General features: G+C 39.9%; 1 protein-coding gene across 1 annotated transcript in view; it reads left to right on the forward strand.

The window, feature by feature from the left end:
- Positions 1 to 1,155: 1,155 nt before the first annotated feature.
- Positions 1,156 to 15,486, forward strand: part of MSRB3 (methionine sulfoxide reductase B3) — a 154,410-nt gene continuing 140,079 nt past the window's right edge. The window contains exons 1-2 of the mRNA XM_006769623.2: positions 1,156 to 1,318; positions 14,078 to 14,204. Coding sequence (XP_006769686.2) covers positions 1,298 to 1,318; positions 14,078 to 14,204 — 148 coding nt within the window. The 5' untranslated portion in view covers positions 1,156 to 1,297. The remainder of the gene's footprint in view (positions 1,319 to 14,077; positions 14,205 to 15,486) is intronic.

Genomic DNA, 15,486 nt, shown 5'->3' on the forward strand with positions numbered 1-15,486 from the left:
ATTATATAATAACATCTACTGCTTATGTGATTACTATACCTATGTTTAAACCTTTACTTCACCAGTTTTAGGGACTGAGCTGCAACCCAGGTATATGCCCTGACTGGGAATTGAACCATGATGTTGTCATGTTTTTATTTGACAATCTAAGGGAAAAGAGGTCAGTGCCCCTGACTAAATTGCATATCAGGTACTGCATGTTTTAAAAATTATTGTTGCACATCAGTGTGCCTGCCACGCACACTGGTTGAAAATCGCTGTGTTAGACAATCACCTCATTCTTACCTTTTTCAAAACTAAACTAGCCGAAACCGGTTTGGCTCAGTGGATAGAGCGTCGGCCTGCGGACTGAAAGGTCCCGGGTTTGATTCCGGTCAAGGGCATGTACCTGGGTTGCAGGCACATCCCCAGTAGGAGATGTGCAGGAGGCAGCTGATCAATGTTTCCCTCTCATCAATGTTTCTAGCTCTCTATCTCTCTCCCTTCCTCTCTGTAATAAATCAATAAAATATATTAAAAAAAACTAAACTAAACTAAACCCTCCAACACATGCACACATACATACAGTCCCTCTCTCTAAACCCTCCAACACATGCACACATACATATAGTCCCTCTCTCTCTCATTTTCTATCTCTCTCAGACTTCCTCTTGCTTTTCCTTCTCAATAAGGGAAGTAAAATTCACTGAACAGTCTACTAGTTACTTTCAAAAATATTATCTCATTTACTCCTTCCAAAACTTAATGAAGTGTTATGAACTACAGTGGGGCCTTGACTTACGAGTTTAATTCATTCCGAGACCGAGCTCGTTAAGGAGCTCGTTAACTCAAATTACTCTATCAATTCAATGCAAAAATCGGCTGAGAGACAGCCGGTGTCTCAAAAAACTCGTTAGTTGGGACACTTGTAAGTCAAGGCCCCCCTGTATATTATGCAGATAAGGAAACATAATCAGATAAAGTAACTAATTAGCTCAAGATTTATCAGCTGGAGTCAGAATTTGAACCCAGGTCTGACTCTTTCCTGTATAGCACATGCCTAGCTACACTACAGGACTCTAGTTCTAGGGTGTGGACCTTAAGCACAGAGATGGGGGACACAGAGGGAGTGACATTTGAGTTCAGTTCTGTGAAAACATTTGTTAATCCTTTATTTTACAGAGGTGAATGTCACTGCCTACTCTCAAGGAGTTTATAAGAGGCATGTATACCCTAAAACCCGACCATGTAATAATGGACATGGAAAGAGAAGTACCGAAGCAGGAGTAGTATAGAGGAAGAACTGACTCATTTTCTAATGGAAGGGACAGGGAGAAAGGTGAGGGGAATAGCTGTAAAGAAGTTTTCCACAGGAGATGATACTTAAACTGGGTCTTGAAGGTTAAGATGGAAGAGTTTATAGAATATGGAATATATGGTGAGGTATGGTGAAGGTTAAAAAGGTGTCTTAGAAATGATAGGTAGTTGGCTATTATCAGAAGAGAATATTTATTTAGTCAGCAAGTGCTTACTGAGTGCCTACTACGGGTCAGACACTGTGTGAGGTACTAGAGATAAAGTAAAGAACAAGAGAGTTCATGGAACATACCAGGGTGTGTTGGGGACGGATGTTATTTATACAAGGAGGAAAAGAAGCAAACCTGATAGGCCTTGCTGCCAAAATAGACAGGCTGCGTTTTCTCCCGTAGTTGCGAGTGCACAGTGGGAGCACGGGAAGCAGGGCTCTGAGGTGGTAGAGCTGGTCCACAGCGCTCCTGCAGCAGTGTGGAGGGTGGCATGAGGGGAGTCAGGGCAGGCAGGAAGACCAGTAAGAGCCCAGCACTGTATTCTAGATGAGAGAGGAAAAGGATATGTTATAACAATATCTTGGAAATAAAATGGACAGCCCTTAGTGGTTAAAATAGAAAATGATTAAAGGAGACTCCCAGGTTTGAGGTTTAGTGGCTGGGTGGATGGAAGTATTTGGATATGATAAAGAGTTTGAGGTACACGTAGAATACTTCAAACTCTTTATCATATGCAAACACTCCCATTATTTTTTAAAAACATGATTTAATCACTTAACATCAGCAGAGAACACCACTGTAGGACAAAGTCAAAAGAATATTTTGCTAAATATTTTATTTTCTTTCACATTATGATCTTATTCAGGGATTTTCCTCCCTCCGAAGTTCAACATGGTGTCAAAGGATAGCTGAGAGAGGCTGTTAAGATTTACCTTTCAGTAGATTAGAAAGAGTCCATTTTCATAAAACATCTCCTTTATTTGTTATATCAGGTACAAGACACAGTGCATACCATCATGAGAATTTTATTGCATAATTTTCTCACTTCTGTAACAGAAAGTACTGAACTTGGAAGGGAAGGGTGCTAAAATTCTGATACAAGAGCAAATATTTATTTGCTATTTCAGTGCTAAAATTTTTCTATTCCTAGAATGGTGGCAAAGTTCTTTTTAAAAAAAATTATTATTATTATCATCATTTATTTATTTATTTTTCTTAATCCTCACCCGAGGATATCTTTCCATTGATTTTTAGAGAGAGTGGGAGGGAGAGGGAGAAACAGAGAGAAACATTGATGTGAGAGAGACACATCGATTTGTTGTCTCCTGCACGCACCCCGAGGCCTGGGAACCTGCTACCGAGGTATGTGCCCTTGAATGGAATTGAACCCAGGTCCCTTCAGTCTGCAGGCCAGTGCTCTGTCCACTGAGCCAAACTGGCTAGGGCTAAACATTTTATTGATTTTAGAGAGGAAGGGAGGGAGAGAGAAAACATTGATTAACAAATAACTTATTTATGCATTCATTGGTTGATTCTTGTAAGTGCCCTGACCAGAGATCGAACCCACAACCTTGGCATATTGGACGGTGCTCTAACAAACTGAGCTACCCTGCCAGGGATTCACAAAGTTATAATTTAAAATATTTAAAAGATTATATAAGGATATGTATTTTTAGGGCTTATATGAAACTCATTAAAAGTAGTATTTTAGTGCCATAGATACTGTAGTTTATAGTTCAAGACATAGAATTTAGTCAGCCTGCATTAGTGTTTATTAAGATGAAACACAGTCTGTTGTGACACTGCAACTTTTTTTGCATGTAAAAGCTCTATTTTTTTTTTTTTTTTAATATTGAGAGAGAGAGAGGAGGGAGAAGGAAAAAGAAAGAGAAAGAACGATTTGAAAGCAGAACATCCATCAGCTGCCTCCTGCACACTAGGGATTAAGCCCACAACCCAGGCATGTGCCTTGACCAGGGATTGAACCAGCCACCTTTTGGTGCACCAAACGATGCCCATCCATGGAGTCACACCACCCAGGGTCATAAGCTTCATTTTAATCATAAAGCTGCAGAAGGTTCTTGGTACAGGGAAACCTAAGATAAAAAGCAGCAGTGTCCAATTCCACTCTTCCCTTTCTCTGTCTCACTCCTCTGAAGGAATGTTTTAAAAATCATTCTTCTGGTAGTTCCCTAATTTTAGCCCATTTGGTATAGCACTACGTTTTAGCTCATCAATTTCAGGTAACATCCAGTTATGAAAAATAAAGATTTGTCTGATCTCTCTTCTCTGTTCTGTTTACCACTGTTTAGTGTTCTATTGTTTTTTAATTGCCATATGTTTATTTTTCTAACAAATAATATAGTATTTGTTCATCAACTTTTGATAGGCTACATGCCAAGCTGTTGTGACAAAAAAAGATTTTAAGTAGAGTGACTTACATAAGTGGAAGTTTATTTGTCTCCCCCATAATAGCCAAAGATAGCCCAAGGTTGGATGGGTGAATAGCTTTGCCTCATGACCTGTCAAATCTGCCTTCCTCATCAAGTAGTTTTCATCTCATGGTCAAAGTGTACTGCCATTTCCCAGGGGAAGAATCTAAAGCAAGTGACTCTCTTTAAAGGAGGCGACCTGAGAGATCACACATCATATTGACTTATATTCCATTGGCCAAAACTTAGTATAATGTTCACAACACAGCAAGGGAGGCTGAGAAATGTAGCTGTATGTTCAGCTAAAATTTCAGAAGTTTCTATGCCTAAGACAAAGAAGGAAGAATGGATTTTAAAGGTCAACTAGAATTTTCTAATCTAGTTAGTATCTCTAAACTCGTTACTTTATATGATGAGGGTTCTCATACTTTTACCATTTCTTCTGCTTTTCTTTTTGGCCTTCTTTATATATTATTAGCTATATACAGTTTTGTTTTAAATTATGAAATTACTAATGTTTACATTCTGTTCTGAGACCACAGCCAAGTTTTTGTTTCTGAAAGTTTACACACACACACACACACACACACACACACACACACACTGTTTACTTACAGATCAAAAAAGTGAGCTATTACTACGGTTCCATCTCCTTAGGTCCAGGCTCATGATCTCTGGGCCACTGGAAAGGATACACATTTTTCTAACATCATGACAAATGAATAGTTTTTTTAAAAAAATAATATTTATAGATTGATTAAAAGCAAGGCATTTATTTCTAAGGTCTGCATTTACGCACTGACTTATTAGATCAATAAGAGAAGATGCAGTGAATGTGGTTAGTTTCCAGGGAGCTTTCAGTCACTTCAGGAAATGAGATCTTCGTATTTAATCATTTTATTGTGACCAGGAACTACTCAGTCAGTTTTACAGATGAGTGAAATCTTAGTTCTCGAAGGGCTTAGACCAGTTTGTAAGCTCCAGTTGATCCAAGGTGAAGTAATTCTCTCCTAGCCTCTGATGTCTCAATATGAGAGGAGAGCAATATCTTCGGACCAAAATAAAAATCTCTTTGAAATATTTAGGAATAGAAGGGATGACTAGTGAGAGACTCTGGGCTCTTCAAGGTGGTCTCATTGTCTTTGGCAAAAGAGTTCTCATCATTTCAGACCCTGTTGTTTTCCCAAACAAGGACAGCAATGTGGGACACGAATTCCTGCCCTTGAGGAATTTATAATGAAGTAGAAGAGATTAAAATAGACTTTAGTTCAAATTCCAGCTCTGTCATCTACTGGCCACATGACCTCAAGCAAGCTATTTTATGAACCTTAGTTTCTGCTGGAACACACAATCCCCAAATCCCAATGGCTTAAAACACTGAAAATTTATTTCTTGCTTGTAATGCATGTTCATCATCTGTTAGATGGGAACTCTGCTCCATGTCTCCTTGCTCCAGGGGTCATGGTTAATGGAGCGGCCACCATCTAATTATAGAACGCTGCTGGTCACTGTTGGAGCGGGAAAGGAAGACCTGGAGAGTCTCACATCAACAACTGAAGTACTCTGGCTCAGAAGTGACACCAATTATCATTTCTGTTCACAACTTAGTGCTCAGAACTAGTGACGTGGTCTCACTCAACCACAGGGGGTTGGCCAGGAAATACATTCCTGCCATGTTCCTGGAAAATGGGAGAGCCAGAAATATTGGGCAAATAGTACTAAGACTACTACATATAGGAATGCCTAGCTCAGGGTTGATGTGAGGATTAAATAATATATGCACACATACACAGTCATCTAGTGCAGGTGCTCAAAATTGATTATCATTAACAATATCAGAGTAAGATGTACACTTGCAAAATATTTGAATGACAATATTAAGTGCCTTGTATATTAGAACATAAGTGTGCAAATATAAGTTGATATTGTTATTACCTAGTAGATATTAGAAGATACAGCATTAGAGCTTGTTTCAATGTTAGAGTAGATCTTTTATTTTTTTAATATATATTTTTATTTTTTTCTAAATATATTGTTATTGATTTCAGAGAGGAAGGGAAAGGGAGAGAAAGATAGAAACATCAATGATGAAAGAGAATCATTGATTGACTGCCTCCTGCACACCCACACTGGGGATCGAGCCCACAACCCGGGCATGTGCCCCAACCTGGAATTGAACCATGACCTCCCGGTTCATAAGTCAATGCTCAACCACTGAGCTACGCCAGCTGGCCAATATATATATTTATTGATTTGAGAGAGAGAGGAAGGGAAAGGGAGAAACACATAGAAACATCAATTGGCTGTCTCTTGCATGCCTCCTACTGGGGATGTGCCCTGACCTGGAATTGAACTGGCAACCTCTTGGTGCCTAGGTCAATACTCAGCCACTGAGCCACAACTGCCCAGTATAGAGCTAGGTCTTTATAGTTAGTTATCTGTCAAGAAATGATAGTTGAAGTTGTAAGAATAGGTGAGATCTGCAAGAAAGAGATTAAGTAGTGAGAAGTACAGAGGATACTAAGAGGTAGCTCTGGAGCATAAGCACAATTTGAAAATCAGAAGGAAGTATCACAAGAGATAGAGAAGCAATTTTTGGAAAGGGAGGAAGAAAGTGATACCTTTTAGTATCATAGAAAAGTCAGGCGAAGAATGTTTTCAATAAGGAAAATCAACCATCCTATATAATAAAAGCATAATATGCAAATTGACTGAACAGCAGAACTACCAGTCTCTATGATGTGCACTGACCACCAGGGGGCAGGTGCTCAATGCAGGTCAGTGTGCTCCCACAGGGGGTGCACTGCTCAGCCAGAAGCCAGGCTCATGGCTGGCAAGTGCAATGGCGATGACAGGAGCCTCTCTTGCAGGCAGGTGGTAAGGAGCAGTGGTCCCAGACTGTGGACTGCGAGAGCCCTGGACTGCAAGAGGGATGCCTCACTGCTGGCTTAGGCCCATCACCTTAAGCTGGCAGGTGGATATCCCCCAAGGGGTCCCAGACTGTGAGAGGTCATAGGCCGGGCTGAGTCCCCCCCCCTACCCCCAGGGCACAAATCTTGTGTACTGGGCCTCTAGTATAAAATATCTTCTAAGACACATCGTTTCAGTTCTATTGAGTGTTGTGGGGACTATCCTATATAATAAAGAGGGAATATGTAAATTGACCATCACTCCGCCACAAAGATGGCGGCACCCACAGCAGAGGCGGGGGGTTCTGTAACACAAGATGGCTGCACCCACAGTGGAGGCCGAGTTCCCATAACAAGCCTTAATGAGCAATCAGCAGGGACCTGAGGCTGTACCCCCGCCCCCACCTCCATGGGGCTTGACAGGGAACTTCAGTCTGCGCCCCCCACCCCGGCGCCAGGCCAGAGCACCTCAGGCCGTGCCCCCCACCAGGCAGGGCTTGACAGGGTATCTCAGGCCACGTCCCCTACCCAGCAGGGCTTGACGGGGGACCTCAAGGCATGCCCCCTGCCCCGGCCTGGGCTGGGGGACTTCAGACCTCACCCCCTGCCCCGGCGCCAGTCCAGGGGACCTGAGGCTGCACCCCCCGCCCAGCAGGGCTTGACAAGGGTGGGACTGGCTGGGTCTGGATCTAGCCCATTGGGGGAATGCTGACCTGGTCTGGATCTCACGTGATTTTGAGGTGCATGTGGGTGGGTGGGGGCTTGACTCTGCGTCCCGTAGTGCGCCCAGACTCTGACAAGAGGAAGATTTTCATATACATTTTACTAATTTTCTTTCATCTCTGATACTTCTATTATAGAGAAAGGGCAAATAGCAATATTAAAATATTTCCTCTAATTAATCCCCTTTTAATGTGCACGAATTTCATGCACAGGGCCACTAGTTAACAAATAATCAAGAGGGGATGTTACTTAAGGAAGAAATAGTATTATTTCATTAATCATAGTGAAAAAGCAGCTATTTCTGCAAAATACATGTAAAGCGACATGGGTTACACACTATTCTAAAAATATCTAGCTATTATCTCAAAATGGTTTGGAGAATTGGCTGAGGATTCTGAATAGCCAGGGTCCTGTTGTTTCTTATAACAAATACAAAAAGATCTCTGCTTAACAAAAAGGATGCCCAATTCTATCTAATGGCCTATTGATTTCAACAAGTAAATGAGTGATTAGTTCATTCCACCTACATAAGTTGAGCATAACTGGTACCAGGCACTGTGCTGATAAGAACAAAAATGTTTTTATGGAACTTTATAGTAGACAGAATAGTGGTTCCCAAATGCTGGCCCACCACAATGACGTTTCTGCTTTAATAATGAAATGAGAAAAATAGCAACAATGAAAAATTTTCCCCATAAAACGAAATATATTCTATTCAAAAGAATGCTCTTTATCTATCATGATGAAATTAGAGTTTGGGGCTTTTTATTTTTATTTTGTTTTTAGTTGAAAAAATTCAAATTTATCAACTTTTAAAAAATATGTATCTGTATTGTTGAAAATATTACAGATGTTACCCTTTTACCCCTGTTGACCCCTCCTTCTCACTCCCCTCTCCCCTTTCCCAGGCCTTCACTTCTCTATTGTCTGTGTCCATGGGTTTTGCACATAACCAAAGAACTTATATGTCAACTCTCTTTTGACCCCTGTAGTTTTGGGGGGACATTTTACTAGCTGCGAAAAACCACTGATGTAGACATTCCTTTGTCATTTATTGGAAAGGGATTTGACCTTTAGGTTTGACCCTTTAAATCTACTAGCACAGTCAGCTCATTTATTTTGGAGCTAATTATCAACTTTGTGTGAGTTCTTTGGATTCCTTGTTTATACCATCTTTCTTTGGCATTTTATCATTCAATTGCAAGGAAAAAAGTAAAAGTGAATAAAAATAAACTCAACCCAAAAACTAACAAACTAATTTTAAGCAAATTTTTGGATGTCAGATTTCTGGGAGGTGGGAGGGTGGGAGGAAAGAAGAGATGGAGAAGAAGGAAAAAATTTTGATCAAAATAGGACATTTAAATTATCTTTGGGTCTCAAGTCAGAATGCATTTTCAAGCTCCTACCTTCATAGGAACTGCTGAGTCCTATGAAGGAACCAGCTGGTTTTAATTGTAATTATTACTTTTAAGAACCATTAACAGTTGAGATGGCAGAGAGAACAGGGTGGGAAATGATGATCCTAAACCAGTGGTTGGCAAACTGCAGCCCCTTGAGTGTGGCTCTTCCACAAAATCCCACGTGCGGGTGCGCACGTACAGTGCGATTGAAACTTCATGGTCACACTCAAGGGGCCAAAGAGCCGCATGTGGCTCACGAGCTGCAGTTTGCCGACCACTGTATAAACCATCAATTCCATAGACTCAGTCATTTACATAGTCATCTTTTTCTACTCAATGAATGGTGCCAGGCACTGAGATGAAAAAAGACACCGTCCCTGCACTTAAGACATTTATAATCTAGAAGAGGGAGGCAGAGATATAAGCAAATCAGTGCTCTGAAAGGTGTTATAGGAGATATAACAGCATGCCTGGTGCCTCAGTGGGGACCATATTGGAGAGGTGGGAGGTGGGAGTGGTGACAGGAAGAGTGAGGATGTGGGATGGAAAAAGACATGGAGGTGGAAGTAGGAAACAGTGGACCTATTTGGGTGAAATTACGAGTATATTGGTATGGGACTAGTATGGTGTGGAGTGGGATGCGGTTATGGCAAGAGACAGGCTGAATATTTAGAACTTTAGATGCTTTGTTTAGGAATTTGGACTTTATCCAAAGGATTTACCAGAATGTGTTCTGCGGGATGGTGTTAGGAAAGAAAGGGGTTTTCTATGGTCAAAACTATGTGAGAGGCACCAACTGAGACAAAACAGGTGTATACACTGCAATGCCTCTCGGACCTTTTATATTGGGTAGCATTTCCATAGTTGTTTGACTACTTAACTTGCTTGGAAGAGTATTTCCCGTTTCTCATAATATGGTTTGGGAGACCCTGCAATATGCAATGAGGAATCATGAAAAACTTTTCAGCAGAGAACTATAGACAATCGTGTAATCTGATTCTATTCTCAACACAGAGTGTGATATTGCTCATTAGAATTGTTCAACCAGTATTTTTTAACACCACATATTTTCAAAATGATGTGCTAGATATTACAGGAAATTAGAAAGATGCATAAGTTATGTGTCTGACAGAAACATGTTGATTATCTATAAATGGTTTTCATCTATTCAATTATTTCATCTATGCCAGCGGTTCTCAACCTGTGGGTCGCGACCCCTTTGGTGGCCAAATGACCCTTTCACAGGGGTCGCCTAAAACCATCCTGCATATCAGATATTTACATTATGATTCATAACAGTGGCAACATTACAGTTATGAAGTAGCAACAAAAATAATTTTATGGTTGTCACAACATGAGGAACTGTATTTAAAGGGCCAGAAGGTTGAGAACCACTGAATTCTATTCAAATATTCAAAGGCAATACAAAAGTGAGGAAGTTGAGGATAGACTTGAGAATTAGAGATGTTCTTGGTGGCCCTTCTCAGTGCTGATTCCTACAGGGTGTTTAATGCTCATTCTTTCGCCAAATATTGTCCCCACTCAGAAGCATGAGCTTCTTCTAGGACAAGAATTGTGTCTGGCTGGGGATTTCACCCAGGCAGCTCAGGGAGTGCAGTGGGAAGAAAGCTAACAAATTGAAACTTGAATTTTATTTTTTGGGGGGTGACTGTTAGCTTGGCCCTCAAAAGTACCATACCATCAACATATTGGAGCTTTGGTATATTCAAGTGGAGTCTTTAGAATATATCACAGGTGTATCCAGGGAGTTTGGAGAAAAATTTTAAAGGTGAAAGAGAAAGGGAAGTTGCATTTCATGAAAACAGAAAGATCAAATCTAGAAATCTGAGTATGTCTCAAACTTTTTAATTAATTCCCTACTTTCTTCTCACTCCTTAAGGTTTATTATCAGCCACATTATCTGATAGGTACACATAGAATCAGATTGTCTAGAATGGGTTGGTACTTCTTCAGGCTTTTTATTTTTAATATATTTTATTCATTTTTTACATTGAAGACGGAAGAGGGATAGAGAGTTAGAAATATCGATGAGAGAGAAACATCGATCAGCTGCTTCCTGCATACCCCCTACTGGGGATATGCCCGAAACCAAGGTACATGCCCTTGACCAGAATCGAACCCGGGACCCTTCAGTCCGCAGGCTAACGCTCTATCCACTGAGCCAAACCGGTTAGGGCTTCTTCAGGCTTTTAATCAGCAGTTGTGTGGTGGTCAGTAGCACTAGCCCTGGAGCTAGCTGGTCTGGGTTCAAATCTATTAAAACACATTCAGTACAATTATCTAAGGGACCTGCTCTTTATTAGCTTAGCTGTAAGATTTTAGGCAAATTACTTAACCTCCCTGTATCTGTGTTTCTTCTTCTAAAAATGGGGAAAATGATAATAGGTATCTCATAAGGCCATGAGGACTAAAAGAGATAATCCTGTGAAGTGCTTAGAATAGTACCTGCCACATGCCAAGGGTTTCATCAACTGTTATTTTTAGGATATCTCTGTCCTACCTTTTTTTTTTTTTTTTATTAGGATAACTCATTGTGGAAATCCATCAAAGAGTAGTTAGCTTTCTGGCCTAAATAGGACTCTGTCTTTGAAGAATGGCCTGCTAATTCTAAATAGGTTTGGGTTTAAATGGACTATTAGAAAATTTTAATTCTGTAATTTAAAAATATAGCCAATATTTATTGACTTAAATAATAATAGCTAACATTTGCTGAGCTTATACTATGTACCAAGAGTTGTTACAAGTCCTTTTTACCAATTAACTAATTTTAGAGTTGAGGAAACTGTCACATTGGAATCATTGAGATGGTAAGTGACTTGCCCAAGGTAATACAACTAGTTAGGGGCAGGACCAGGATTCAAACCGAGACCATCCAACCCCATAGCTCACACACATCCATCATGATAACCCATCTTTCATGTAAATGCATTCTGTATTTTAGATAGGTTTGCCAAAGTGTTTCATTTGATTTACTGTAAACATAAATTAAGTGAAAAACATTAGTGAAAAATTAATTTTGCTAAGTCATTACAGCATAAGAAGATTTCTTTTTCTGTTGTAGAGATAAGTTACTCTTGGTGCCACATGTTACAGCCATTTTAATTATGATTCTTTTGTTCTTTGGAAGATTATGAGTTGGATTTCACCAAGGCATCCAGACACAAGCATCCATTCTTTAGAACAGTTTTTCACTTTACATCTCAACTACATATTTTTGGAATAGTGTTTAAGTAATATCACTTTGCATGCATTTTGCAAAATTAGCTGGTTTTTCACTATAATTAGAGTTAAAACATTAAAATAATTAGGGTTATATCAAATCCTATCCTATGAAATACATACTTTGTAGCATTGGAAAATGCAGAACATTGAAAAAAAATCACTTTTTGTAATCTTCAGTGTAAAAAGACTACACTTTGTAAAAATTATCCATCATTTCTGTTGCTCTACTTTATTGGCGCTAATGTAGCACTTTCTGGGTTTGCTTTTAAAGAAAACTGGGCAAAACTAATTTGCCACTAGATGGAGCCCTGGCTATTTGGGTAAAAATAAATGCAACAGAGTGGGAACATTAAATCACACAGTCATATCATGCTCCAGGGCCCCCGGTATTTGAAGCCCTCAGCTTTTAATTGTAGAATGCATCTTTGTTCTTTGCCTGACCTGCAGAGTGACATCACTCCCTTTCTTCCTGTGCGCTGGCTTTGACACAAGCCAGATGGCCACAGCCATCGGTAGGCGCGCAGGCCGCCTGGTACAGCAGTTGATGAAGCAGAATAGGAAGACGTTTTATGATCAGCTGCGGGAGCTCAATGAGGCCGTGGCTTTGCTAAGTAATTACATTTACCATGCACACTTTATTCCTCACAGAGAAGGTCACAAGGAAAAAATACATTTTTATTTATAGTGTTGTGAGGTATAGACCTTTGATCTTTTATTAGTCAGTAGTCTGCTCCAAAGGAATGCTCTCTTTTCCCTGCTCTGCAATCACTCGTGGAAATGGCATGTTTATTTACGTTTAATGGTTCTTTCAGGCTGTGCATTGTGATACTTACCTTCCCTCTTCCTCCCTTTTGTCTCCAGTTAGTCACACAAAAAATGTTTTAGTTTTGTAGTGAGTTTAGTTTGGAGAAGTCAGAGTTCAGGCATGTTAATACAAGCAGATTTTTGTCAGATATACTCCAGAGTGATTTGGTTAAATATATTACTGTTTACTGTGTGTTTGTTCTTCAAGGAGGTCAGAAGAGACCAGGAACAGACTTTTATTTTGGGGGGCTGAGGGTCAGGAAATGAACTAGACAATAATTTTATATCCATTTTTGAACACATAGTGGATAAGGTCACTTATAATGCCAATTTTAAAGAAAATATTAGAATATTAATCTATTATTTTCCATCTGCACTTGAAGTTAATCTTTACCAACAGAAAGATTGTACAAAACTTTAAAGAAAATACTAACTGCACTTTTCTCTGAAGTTCATCACTCAATTTTGAGATTCTTCCACAAGACTCATTTCTAAACACTTTAAAAAAATATCTTTGCCATTTTTAAGACTAGTTTGTGAATATTATTCACAGAATTAATGTAGAAATTATAAACTATAAAATCATATGAAAAATTCATTTTCGCTATGCTTTGTTCAAACTTAACACTGTTTCTAAAGTGAAGTCTCTGAGTGGTCCCTAGGTTATTTGGCTCTCAATTAATAAAAAATGAAACTCTAATAAAAGAAATCTCTTAATCTTACAGTATTTTATAGTCTTTTCCAGGGAGGGCGATTTGCAAAAATTGTTGGAAGAAAGCAGCGTGGTGTAAGGAAAGAACATGGCTTTGCAGTAGATGTTACAGGGTTTTCTAATCCTTTTCACTGGTTATTTGCTTTGTGCCCTTGGACCTCTGAGCCTCGGTTTCCTCACATATTTATTGGGGGATAAAACCTACCTCCTAGGTTTACTGCAAGAATGAAATGATACAATGTGTTTATTAGGCCCCAGACAGTTCCTGTCACATGGTACAAACTTAGTGAATGCTAATTCCTTTCAACTGTTTTAAAGTTCCTCTCTTTTCTGAACGGCTTGCAAAATGTGTTCACAGATTACACTGTTATTATTGTATATATTTTATTCATAAAATATAAATAATCCTGGGTTGAAAGTGAGCTCACCATTTGAAAAATAGGCGTTTGAAATGTATTAGCACTGTGTATGTGTGTTCGGTTCCAGATAAAACCGTAACCATCAATTGTGCAATGGATGTGTTTAACATTTGTGATGTTTTAATTTTTTTCTTTTTTCTCCTACTCAGCTCTTGCCCCAGTTCTTTGGCTCTCGTTTTGTTGGTGAAGATATCACAGTGATGTCTGCATTCAACCTGCTGCATTTGGTGACAAAGAGCCAGCCAGTGGCCCTTCGAGCCTGTGGGCTTCCCTCAGGTCACTGCTTCTTGTACTCTACCTAGTGAGGGCACTGGGCGGGTGGGTGTTTCTGCTGCAGGAAATGATACACCATAATGCTTTGCTAAATTTCGTTTTCTTTTACCTAGGCCCTAATTTGAAGACGGAAATTGGTTATAAATCACCACTCTACTTTGAGTAACATTCACTTCCACAATCCTTAAACCCTTGGAAACACTGTTCAGTTTTCTAGCTCAGCATATAATTGTCACTAATATTTCATGATATCTTCTTGTTCTTTAATGCACGCTACACATCTGAAAATCATAATGCTATTCATAAGAGGCTAGCAGTCTTGGTAAGAAACTGCCCCAAATCACACAAAATAAGACATTCATCTTGTTAAAGGATAATGAAATACTTTTTATTCCACATGTGGTCATTCCTTTAGGAAATAAAAAAAATTAAAACGAACAACTTTCGTATAATAAAGTTAGTTCTTGTAGTTAAAAAGAAAAAATGTTCTACTGAACAAATGACCAAATCAACAGAACTAATATAGCATGTTTCAACTGATTTTTAAATTAGAACCACCACACTTTTAAAAAATGTGATTTTATGCGCTTAAACAAGTGCAGCATGAAAGTCCAAAATTTCATTATATGCCTGTATACAATAAGTTTAATACTTTAATTTATTTAAACAATCACAATGGTCAGATATGTCTGTGAATATTGTCATTATTATTTACTAGAGGCCCGATGCACGAAGAATCATGCAAGAATAGGCCTTCTTTCCTCTGGCTGCTGGCACCGGCTTCCCTCCGGCACCCAAGACCCAGGCTGCTTCATTCCGGCTGCTGCCAGGCACCCGGGACCCGGGCTGCTTTGCTGTGGCTGCCACTGCCACACACTGGGACCCGGGGTGCTTCGCTCCAGCCACTGCCAGGCATCTGGGACCGGGGCTGCTTTGCTCCAGCCGCTGCTGTCACCCACTGGGGGCATGCTCCGAGCCATGCTGCAGCCACTCAGAACACGTCCCCACCCCTGGTGTGTGTCCGCTGGGGCTGGGGGTGGCACAGAGTCCCCTCTGCCCATACACACATATGTATATATCTATATCTATATGTATATATCTATAGCTATATATACATATAGATATATATACACACACACGCACATACATACATACTAGAGGCCTGGTGCATGAAATTTGTGCACAGGAGTGTGTGTCCCGCAGCCCAGCCTACACCCTCTCCAATCTGGGACCCCCTAGAGGGATGTCCGACTGCCTGTTTAGGCCAGAACAGGCAGTTGGACAT

The sequence above is a fragment of the Myotis davidii genome, unplaced genomic scaffold, assembly GCF_000327345.1.
Source record: "Myotis davidii unplaced genomic scaffold, ASM32734v1 scaffold523, whole genome shotgun sequence".
In the NCBI taxonomy this organism is placed as follows: Eukaryota; Metazoa; Chordata; class Mammalia; order Chiroptera; family Vespertilionidae; genus Myotis; species Myotis davidii.